The sequence below is a fragment of the Furipterus horrens genome, unplaced genomic scaffold (assembly GCF_987537825.1).
Source record: "Furipterus horrens unplaced genomic scaffold, mFurHor1.1.pri manual_scaffold_1, whole genome shotgun sequence".
NCBI classification, from domain to species: Eukaryota; Metazoa; Chordata; class Mammalia; order Chiroptera; family Furipteridae; genus Furipterus; species Furipterus horrens.
Genome location: NW_028327171.1, coordinates 183,055,868 through 183,068,039, shown reverse-complemented (window position 1 = coordinate 183,068,039; position 12,172 = coordinate 183,055,868). Strand labels below are relative to the sequence as shown.

Here is a 12,172-nt window from a genome sequence, read left to right as displayed (position 1 = left end):
TTTCTAAAATATGTCTAATGCATTACTAGAAGTGTTATATATTCAGGTTTTCAATCAACTGTATATTTGGTTGGATTGACTATAAATTTGTTGACATATATTGATGATTCCTCATTTTCTTGCCCAGGGATCATTTCTTCTACTCATTTATTTTCAATCTCTCTACTTCCTTATTTGACAGTAACCCACACATAGAGCACTCCAAGCTCATAAGGAATGGTATAAACTAATTATCATATTTTATGATGGAAATTCTTCCCTTTCCCAGGTGATCACCCTGAGTAATGAACTTTATAAAAAAATATCCAGCATTTACCACATTAAGGCAACAGGTTCACTCAAACAAGCTCTTATTTTGCCCTTGGTCTTCAGTTTATAATCATGAATATGGTACAAATATAAAACAAACAGTATTGGATGAGGGAGAAAGTTAAAAATAAAGTAATCTAAAAAAGGATTCTGAGTAAAGAAAAGTCTTGATCTTCTTTTGCAACTGACAAAAAGAAAAATGGCCCTAATAAAAAGTACTGTGACTGAAATTACAGTATATAACTAAAACATAGGGAAGTCACAGAAAGTTCTTCTGCGTACAGGTGTGCAGAAACACTGAGGGGTTACTAACAAGCACTAAATAGAAGTGTGTAATAGTTTTTTATGGGGAAACGATCCAGAACTAAGAGTGAAAATCAGTGCTGGTTCATTACATCAGCAGTAGGGCCAGCAACCCCCACTGCAAAGGTCACCTTTAAACATCAGGTGCGTGGTTTGACCACTTAGCTTGTAGCGCCCTGACAGTGGCACGGAGTGAGCCCAGTCTCCTCCATGAGTTCGGGAATGACCACAAGCATGCCCACAGTGCATCTAAATGCCATGGTTGCTCTGTCTCTAGTTTGGTCACATATCCCCACATTGGATATTTCACTCAACACTAATCCATTTCAGTTTTGGTGTTTGCTTACTGTAGGTGCAATTTGTTACCTAAAACGCCATGACACAAAATTTCCAAATAGTTTGGAAGAAATGAAGAAACCAAAAAAGAAAATTCTGTATATATTAAGTCTTTTCATGGAAGTGTTTTATTCAGTTTGATGGCAACTATCATTATAATGCAAACAAAAGATCACCTATATAGGTGGAGTCACAGATATAGAACAAATGAGTAATTTAAATGCCATCTCCAGTCTTTCCAGCGTGCTTATTGAATATCCTTTATTAATCTATATAATTTGAAATACTACCCATCATATCAATGTATGTAAAAATTCCAACACAAGAAGGCACTTAATATGTTTAACAGTTTATTCCAAACTTTAATGCTTTGCAGATGACACCTAGATCTCAAAATACATAGATATTTTACAGCTGTGCTTAAATATAAATAATACATTTGCCTGATTCACTAATACTAAAGGTATGCTTTTTTTCTCCTGATGATTACTCTCATCATCCATGACTGTCAGTAAAAACAATAAGGGAAACACTATAATAAAAAATTATACCCCTATGTGAAGATAGTAAGAAATAATCTGTTTCATGAGAATAATAATTCATTCTTAATCTTTCATTACTGCTGACCAATTACTGTGGTGTTAAAGAATATCTTTAGACTGATGTCAAGAATGTTATATTGCTTATGTGTTTGGGCAAGAATTTTAAAGTATATCAGGTCCCAGATTATAGAAAAGACTCAAATAAGCAAAACTTTATATTATAAAATGAACATATAAAGAATCAAAAGACTACTTAGAGCTGGCATTACAAATATGAAGCAAAAGTATTGGGACTAAATAAAGAAAATATTTTAATGTATCTATAGAAATGAGAGAAAACAAAACTTGTTAATGACAGAAGAAAGAGTTCATTTAAAAAACAAGTTTTTTCTTTATCGTTAAGTTTAATTTCACATAACTTTGTTAACATGGGCCAAATATTAAACATTACAATAACTTATAGCATTCATTATGTACTGTGTTCATATGTACATAATTCTGAAATAAATTTGCTCTTTCAATAGCTTTATTTTGGCAAAAAAAAATGCAAGGGTGCTAATAAAATTCACATTCACAGTAGATGAAAAAAGCCTAAAAGAATACATTTCTTGAAATTTGCATTTGGTTTTGGAAAACATTTAACAATGGAACAAAGCCATATCTTAACTTTTAAGCTCCCACATTGAGAAAGTATCAAGGTATTGCAGCAATTTTCTTTAGGGACCTTATGCTAGGCTTTGATATTCAAAAAATAGGATATTTCTTCTTGAATTATTTTATGATCAATGTACAATCTCTACACAAGAAAAATTAAGGCAATCTGACAACACATAGACACATTACTGGCTATTAAAGATGTAGGAAATCGCATATTAGCATGAAAAGCACTGGGTAATTTTGCAGTCCCATCTCTAAACACAATTGTAAAGGCGTCTGTCCTTCAATTCTCCCTCTTTCTTTTGAAGCATGGCCTTTTAGTTCCTGCCCTTTTCAATATTTTTACTTACTGTAACTTTTCTTTTTAAGGTACTGGTTGATCTTGGAGGGCTAAGGAAATATTTACACGGGTGCTTGCTTTTATCTGTATTCACAGAGAATGCTAACAAACTAGAAGAAAGTGCCAGAGAACACCACATACCTTGCCCAGAACATTACAATGGCTTCTGCATGCACGGCAAGTGTGAACATTCTATCAATATGCAGGAGCCATCTTGCAGGTAATGTTTTCACTCTTTAACTTTTGAAATGTATAAAGTAGATATGTAGCAACTAGATGCTGAATGTTTACAGAGAATTGGATGCCATTCTGCCTAAATGGGTGATCAGCAGTGAACTTTTAGCTGCCTTTTCTACACACATGCACTCACACATACAAGAACCCACTAAAAAACCATGAAATGTATGTGCCTGGCACACCCACGTACTGTGTAACACATCATCATATACATCCTTTTAGTAGAATTTTAAATTCTGCTTTATCCATTACAATCTCCATAAAGACTCAAGCTCCTCTGTTTTACACCCTCTTTCCCATGGACATAGAACAGCACTTGGCACATATCAGGTGCTTCATTGTAAATATTTCGCAAACAAGTGAATGGGTGAAGCCTTGCTGTACACAAGATGACATGGTTACTTTTAGGAGGTCAACTTTTCCATAATCTTTTGGACCTTAAAGTAAATATCACTAATCTTGATTTTGCTAAGTACACATTCTTTTTCTGTGGATCTGCTATCCACAGACTTTGTCCGTATAATGAGATAATAACCTATACCTCCACAGATTCAAACTCAGTTGAAACAAAGAAGTTGCTTGTCTGGATTTAGTATGTGAATATATGCTAAATATTTATGAAAAGAACATAATTATTTCAAATATGTTAAAGTCAAAGTGGAAAAACAAATGTATTTTTATTAAAGGAATATACAAGTGACATATGATGAACTAGGTTGTGTATTGCTATACAGTGAAAGGAGTTTCTCTTCCCCTGTCCTTCTTCTCCTCTCTCTCTTCCCCTCCCCTCCTCCCCTACCCCTCTCTTCTCAAGAACTGTCTTCCTTTCATGTTTTCCTTCACTGAATACATTAGCACCTGCCTTCCAGTGAAGCCAGGCAGAATGAACATAACTGGGAGGTTGCTTCTGCTGACCTGTCATCCTCAGCAGAGTTGCCATTATTAAGCCCTTCTGAGGCAGACAGGGAAGATCCCAGGATGCAGTTAGGAGAAATTCAAAGAGATATACTAGAATAGTTATACAAAGTCAATGACAGAGTGATTCCCATCAGTATTGTTTTTATGTGAGCTGTTTTCTTGTTTCATTGTGAAATGCTAATTTTAATATGTAGATTGTCTACCTGAGTGAGAAGCAGCATCATTCTCAGATGAATAGCACATGGGCTTGTTTGCAAAACTATATCGCCTACATCATAATTACTTGTTTTTCTACTGAAATTTAACTCTCTAACATAAGCAGACAACTTTATGACCAGCAAATTAAAGAAATTACTCTTATTGTGCCTGTGGCCCTGACATTTTTCAGCATGTACGCTAACAATAGCAAAGAGAGTGCTGTGTGCACAAATAAATAAATAAATAATAGCCTTATTTTTTTATACCCGTTACCAGAAAGAACCCTTTTTCCAGGTAATCATATTGACTTAGGTTGATGGAAGAACAAGTCAAATACAACATAAAACTCACCTGAAAAATAAATATAGAAAGAACAATTATCAAATTCTCTTACTGTAAGTATAAAAAGAAACTGCATATCTTTGAAACCCAAAACACAAAGAGATCTTTTTGAAAATAAGTAGCAGAGAACTAATACCTACAAAGTAGCATTTTTTTTTTAGGCAAGGAAGCAAAAGCCCTACTTTCATAATAAAAATAAATGCTTATAGGCCAATAATGAAAATGAGTCCAGAGGCTTCAGGTAACTAGACATTATCATTTCCTCCAGGTGTGATGCTGGTTATACTGGACAACACTGTGAAAAAAAGGACTACAGTGTACTGTATGTTGTGCCCGGCCCTGTACGATTTCAGTACGTCTTAATTGCAGCTGTGATTGGAACGATTCAGATCGCTGTCATCTGTGTGGTGGTCCTCTGCATCACAAGGTCAGTAACTAACTGCATGCAATGGCCAACTAGATAAAGGGGTGTGTTATTTCTCCTTGTCTTAATCAGATCACTCTCATTACTAGTCCCTTCATGGACTCTGCAACCATCCATTCTCTGGAGTCCTATTTCTTCATCATAACAGCATTTGAATAGCCAAATAGAAAGACATTAATTTTCATGCTTCAGTACTACATATTTATTTTTGTATTATGATGAGATTATTTACTTTCTAAGCAAAGGTATTTTCCCCTCTAAAAATGTGTAATGCCAATCTTTGTTTAAATATACTCTTTTCTTTCAACTATAAAAAGTCAGTCTTGATTTAAACTTTTAACAGACTTATTTAAACGACTTGTGTTTCCTTACTTATCCAGATCAGTATGCTGAATGAGGTTAAAATAGATTTTAAACAAGGCCTAGAAAAGTATTCAATTATATCTCTCATTTATGGCACTTATATTTTCTAGTGTAACTTAGATATAATCATTTTTAACATATTTGATATAAACCAAAAGTACATTTTTATCTTAAGTTAACAAAAGAACTTTTAATCATAAAATTCAAAGAAAATAGTTATGAGAAAAATTACATCATACTACATGTAAACTTTTGATATATGGAAACATGCAGCAAATATCAAAACAAAGTTTTATCTCAAATCTCCAGAACAATTAAATGGCCGTTGTTTCCCAGAGAGCTCAGTTGAGAATAAAAAAGAGATTTCATCCAATTTCAACAGGGAAGAAAACCATGATTAATTAGTGATGTCTGACATTGGGCTTGGAGTAACGAAGGGAGGCCAAGCACTTGGTTAGCGTGTAAATTCATAGTAACCGAGAATTAGATTCTAAACCAAATGTATATTGTTTATATCCTGTCTAAGCAGAAATATCATTGAAAATAGTTCTTTCTGATCTGTTTTTACTCCCCTTGAGAAAAAAGTTCTAAGGGAGTTTTTGAGGTTTTTGCCAAATTCACAAGGCATTTAGACTTTAATTCATTTGCACAGCTCTACAGTAAATCAGAATGGGTCCCAAAAACTTATTTTCAAAAGAAAATAAAATTTAAAAAGTATCACATCTTTAGAAAATAAAGGCAACAATACATCTCAGTCTCTGTATTACAGTATCTTCTTTGAGGACAAGTGTGACATTTGATCTTGAAAAAGACAAAATATGGTTCAGAAATTCTTACCCAGCCTAAAGGCTTAAGGGAAGAACGGAAGATCATTGACTGCAGCTTTGTAGTGCTCTAAGCCAAGTTGAGTTCATCAACTCGACTCACACATTTAGATGCCAAGTGAGTCAGTGGATTATATTAAAATAGATTCCGGGAAACATAAAGATGACTCAAGAAACCAAAAACACTGAGTATAAAAGAAAAGATAAAAAAGAATCTAAAACACAGGAAACTGTGCCATATTACTCTGAGAGTCTTGGGTCTTCTAATATCTAAGTAATATCAGGATGTGAAAAACAAAATTTATATTTAGCATATATAATCTTATAGCATTTGAATTTTCTACTTAGTGTACTGACAAAAAATACAAAACTTTAAATAGCAGATGTTTTAAGTCTGTGACTAATCACAGTGCCATACCCATACACAATAAAAACAAATGGAATATGTAGGGTCCTAACCTCACCAGGAATTGTGTGTACATATATTATATGTCTATATATCATGTGTGTATATATCATATGTGTATACCCACACAGAGAGAGTCATATATGTTTAATACCATTATGAAGAAGGTACAATTATCCCCATTTTCAAGGTAGGGACTCTGAGGTATGAGAAGGTAACAAATGGCTGACTGTATACAGCTGAACAGTAAGGGATAGAGCACTGCCCACTGTCAGAGGCTGCGCACTCAACCACTGCCCACACTGACCCTTGGCTGGTCATAATGTTGAATATTGCAATGGTGTAGGCAGCCTCAACCGAGCTCCAGATTAGCGCAAGCCATTTTTTCAAGGCATATGGTCATTATCATTATCCGTGTTAAAACAAACAAAACCTACCTTCTATTTAATTTTAAGAAACAGAAAAAGCACATGAACTAAATTAGCATTACTGTGATGCATTGTATAAATCTGTCATAGGACATCCAAGTCTTCCAAAGTCTTTCCAGGAGTCAAACTAATCAATAAACTACATGATTCCCAGACTCAAAAACCAGACTTTCCAACTTGGCCGTTCCCTGCCACCAAAACCCTCCCTTCTTGGTGACCTAGATATACATGTCTATCAAGATCTATTCCAAAATACCCAGTTGCTAAATATTTTATAAATTGCACCAAGCAGAGATCCTCTCATTCTTTTTAATTTTTTAATCTCTTCATCACCTGGACACTCCTCTTTTCTACTTCTTTTTTCTTCCTTTTCTCTTTGTCCCACTTTTTTTTCTAATTTCTTCCTTTTGTTTTTACTATTTTAGTCAAGCACAGGCCCTCTTCCTAAGTACAACATGTATTATAAAAAACAAAAACAAAAACATAAAGACATAAAGAGTTGTCCTCTTCAGAAGATGGATTTTCAATCTTTTCTTTTTAATTTTTAAATTTTTTTGATTTTTCAGTTACAGTTGTCCCATTTTCCCCCATTGCTCCCCCCCACCCAGCCCACCCCTTCTCCTACAGTCATATCCGCCCCCCATTGTCCACGTCCATGAGTCATTTATACACGTTCTTTGACTAAATCCTTTTCTTATCTCCCTTCTCTCCCTCCCCGCTCCCCCCTGATAACTATTACTCTGTTCCTTGTTCTGTGTTGTTCCTTAGTCTCCTGTATTTTCAATCATTTTATCTCTAGCTTTCACTTGCTAAAATGTGACTTCCAGCTTTATGTTCATTTTGATAGACTACCCTCTCCTCACCAAAAAACCCCATATATATATATATATACTATATATTTTATTTATATATTCTCTGATACCCCACAGCTTATTTTAATAGGATTTTTATGAACTTCATGTTGTTCTTACTTGCATCATCAAAGCATTCTTTTATTACAAGAGATACTAGATCAGAGCTTTTCAGATAATATGACTGAATATTTGTTTTTTATAGAAGCTAAATAACTGGTACCAATTTATGTCTTTAGCTTATAATATTAATGCAAAAAATAATATTAGGCTGAAACAAAATACGTCTTTCCATTATATATCAAATATTAACAGTTAACGAATTCTCTGGTTTGATGGGTTTTAAAGTTGTAGCATTGAAATGTCAATGTAACATTCATCCTTGGGAAATTTAAAATATAAAATTGTTGAAGACCTTTAAGTGAGATTAGATGGGCTCACGATGTGCTTGATTGCATTGTGCTCATTCTTTGTGCTGCAATGAGTAAGCAGCTGCGAACAAGGTAAATGTATTCCTCTTCAACTTTCCCCTCTGTTCTTAATTCTCCTCAACAGACACTTGAAGACAACTGAGACTTGGCTATACTACTGATAAATTCTTTTATCTGAACTATTTTAATAACTTGCTTAACCATAACTTTTCTCTGACTGTAGGACCAAACTTCAGGTGATAGCATTGGACTAAGATTTTTAAATTTTTCGACCTTCTAGGAAATGCCCCAGGAGCAACAGAATTCACAGGCAGAAGCAAAATACAGGGCACTACAGTTCAGACAACACAACAAGAGCGTCCACGAGGTTAATCTGAAGGGAGCATGTTCACAGTGGCCGGACTACCGAAAGCTTGGACTACACAATACAGTATTATAGACAAAAGAATAAGACAAGAGATCTACACATGTTGCCTTGCATTTGTGGTAATCTACACCAATGAAAACATGTACTACAGCTATATTTGATTATGTATGGATATATTTGAAATAGTATACATTGTCTTGATGTTTTTCTGTAATGTAAATAAACTATTTATATCACACAATATAGTTTTTTCTTTCCCATGTATTTGTTATATATAATAAATACTCAGTGATGAGAAAAAATGGCATTCTTAAATTTGCAGTATCTCATAACTATACATATAATCAAGCTAATACAATTTGTACAGGTACCAGTATTTCATCTTTCTCCACATATTGAGACAGAGCATTAGTTTATACAGGACTCAGTGGCTAGGTTTTGAGTGATTCCAAGATCAAGGAAAATTATGGTTATTGGAAAAGAGAAAAAATAATGTACTTTATATCAAGTGAGGATAAAATATTTCAGATCTTTGAATCATTTCAATTTCATCAACTTTTCTCCCTGGTCCTCTATTCCCATCCCCAGAGCAGAAAAATCTCTGGCATATAAATTAAATCAAAGAAGAAGGGAAGGAAACGTGTTTTATAACTCGTAACAGAGAGGGGAAAAAAGATATTGGTTTTTTTATTTACAAAGCATCTTAGAATCTCCCAGTTAAATGCATATATCCAAAGGGTCCTGAACAAGTTAACTATTAGAAATACACAGAGCACAAAATCTGTTCCATTTAGGTGAGTGGAATTAACAACTATGGGAAAATTTTAACAACATCATTAAATGTGAAACACCAAAATCATGAATTCTTTGAAGCACTGTACTACATTTATAGCATACAGTTCTTTAAAATGAAGTTTGAATCACAACCAAATATCTCATGAATAGCTTTATGATAAATGCAGCACTATTATTTGAAATGGAACTATGATAATAATATTTTATAAAACAATAAATATGTTTTAAGCATATTTATATGATGAGATAAGGAAAAATGAATTCTGTAGCATCTGAAAGAGCTTAGTGGAAGTTGGTGAATTTTTGAGCATACAAATAGGTAGGACCGCTTCGGGAAAAAATTAACTAACAATTCTCAAGGAAAAAGATAAAAATAACAAATCAAATAATTGCCTTTGTATTATTTAGTTCTTCATAGCTTTCTGTGGCTAATATAGTAAATCTAAATAAAGTTTTCTTTGTCTTCTTCAAATTACCTTTGTATGAACTAAAAGGAATGACACTCATGTCAAAAAAACAAGTATCAAATTACATCCTGAACATAAAATATTCAGTGAAAAATAAGATCCCTTAAGTGTTATTTAAGATATTTGCCATAATATTGAAAGGTGACAAACTAAATAGGATTCAGGATGCTGTGAAAAACCTGTTTTCCTAGGTTAGTCATCAATTTGAAAACTGTGAATCTATTGGCATAACCATCAATCAGGTGTTTCCATAAATTGGTTCTATGCTTCTTGTACAAAACAAACTCCATTTAAACTTCTGCATGGAATTTTGGTTTGGGTAACAGGTGCAGAAATGTAACAAGCCCTATCTCCTTTGTAAGACAGGAGTTGTGGCAAACAAATCATCCTAAAAGAAAAGCAAAAAATGCAACATCACAGGGCTTATAAAGCTTAAAAGAAACAATTTCACTGACTTTTACTTGTATGTACAGAATTGAAGTGCTTTGTTAAGTACTGATACATAACTTTGTGTGAATTTTTATCAAAGCATTATAAACCTGAGTGTTGAAAAAGTCCTTGGAGTTAATAATATAATACATACCTGTTTACCTTCATGCTTACTCACTTCATGAAAGAATTCCTTTTAAAAGATGCAATAACACATCTTAAGGGAGGATATGCTATATACCAGGCACTATTCAAGGTCCTAAGAAAATACAAATGAAACATGATCTCTGTTATAAAGGAACTCACAATCTAGTCCAGACAGACAATCATCTAGCCTCTATTTGCATATTTCTTATAATTTGGACCTTGAGAGGTTGTTTGGAGGTTCTAGAAGGGGAGCACAGCTACTAATTTACCCCTGACTGAAGCGCAGTCCTCTCCTCTAGTTGGGAAGGTCGTCCTCTTATACCAAGCCCTCAGCCTTGAGAGGATCTGTGAGAGAGGAAGGGGACACCCTCCTAACCAGCCGAATCAACCCTGCCGATCAATGAGGTGACAGATGTCACAGCCAGATCGCCCTCACATCTGAGTTTGGAATTCCATTCTAATTTTGAGACCAATTTTTCTCATATTGAGTTAAATTTTATTTCATTATAGTTTCTACCCATATCTTCTATTTTATTTCTGTGGCAAAGAAATAATGAGTTATGTATTTTAAAATATTAGGGCAGATGCCATGCTTTTCCATTCATTCCACAGTCCCTTTGCAAGTATATTTCCTTCTTCAGATGAAACATCCTTAATGTCCTCATTTGATCTTCATGTGATATGGTTACCACATACCCTTAACATCTGCATCATCCTTCCTTGGGAAAACTCTACTTTGTCAATATATTTCTTTAAGTGTAGAGTTTAGCACAGTTTACCACAGCTGTGATCTGACCAGCACAGCATATAATCAAATTTATAGAAAGCATATTTAACTAAGAGCCACAAATTTGCCATGGAACCATGAGCAAGTCATTTCACATCTCGGTCTCAATTTTCTCATCACTTCTATCTCTTTAATTCCAAGATTCAATATATTCAAACCCATGCACTATCTTTTATTATTGTTAACTAAGACCACATTCACTATATTTGCTGTCCACAACTGAATTTCAAAACTCTTTCTAAATAAACTGCCATTAAGTGATGCCATTCACTCATTCATTCAATTATTCATCCGTTGACTCATTGTACATTGTACATGTACTGAGGGCCACTAATTACTAGCACCGTGCTAATCTATGAGACGACAAAGAAAAATAAGCCAGAGTCCCTGCCTGAAATGAACTCATCATCAGATCATCTTGGTCTCTTATATCAAAGATCTCAAAGCCCATGGGGAACACTGAGAGGTAAATAAAAAATTAGAAAGAATTTAACAAAGACTACGAGAAGGAGGACTCCCTGCCGAAATCTCCAGGATGGGTAGATGTGCTTCTTCACAGTGAGGTATACAGGTTGATTTCATTCTCCACACAAACTGACTATGTGCTTCTGATATTTTACCCACTCCCCATGCTCTCTTCATGCCCTTCTTCTCCCCACAATGCCTAGAGCAAATACAGCCTATCAGTGAAGCTCCCTGACTCCCTTGCCAGTCTTTCAAATTCTGTTATGGCACTTTCTGTGTTATTTCTTTATTTCCCATACAAGTCTACCTTTCCCTTGGCCGGGCACCAACAAGAAGGCAGAACATTCAGGACTTGCCAGTTGTTTCCATGTATTCAACAAACATTTACTGGGTGCCTACACCACGCAGACACTGTTCTGGGTGCTGTTACATAGAAATGAAGTGAATAACAGGTCTCTGCTCTTAGGTTTAGATTCTGGCAGGGGAGGTGGAAGTGAGGATTAATTAAACAATTAACAATAACAACAAAACTAGGAAATTGTTACATTCTCTTCAAATAATTAAAAATGCAATGAGGTGATTCAGGGTGACTGGGGGCAAGGGTGGGGGGTTACTGGGGTTGGGTCCCTCCAAGGAGAGTGTAGTTTTTAAAACTTGACCTCTGAAACAAAAGAGAAATGGGCCCTAGTCTAGGCTTCACTTTACTAACTATTCAACTTTGAGCAGATTGCCCAATTTCTTTATGCCTTGTATTTAAAGTGGAGAGAGAAATGTCATTCCTACATACAATGGCTATTATGAGAAAT

At 34.6% G+C, this 12,172-nt stretch overlaps 1 protein-coding gene across 1 annotated transcript in view; it reads left to right on the top strand.

The window, feature by feature from the left end:
- The window catches only part of TMEFF2 (transmembrane protein with EGF like and two follistatin like domains 2), a 249,285-nt gene extending 240,756 nt beyond the window's left edge, over positions 1-8,529 (top strand). The window contains exons 8-10 of the mRNA XM_090282009.1: positions 2,584-2,707; positions 4,451-4,609; positions 8,190-8,529. Coding sequence (XP_090138135.1) covers positions 2,584-2,707; positions 4,451-4,609; positions 8,190-8,286 — 380 coding nt within the window. The 3' untranslated portion in view covers positions 8,287-8,529. The remainder of the gene's footprint in view (positions 1-2,583; positions 2,708-4,450; positions 4,610-8,189) is intronic.
- Positions 8,530-12,172: the final 3,643 nt, after the last annotated feature.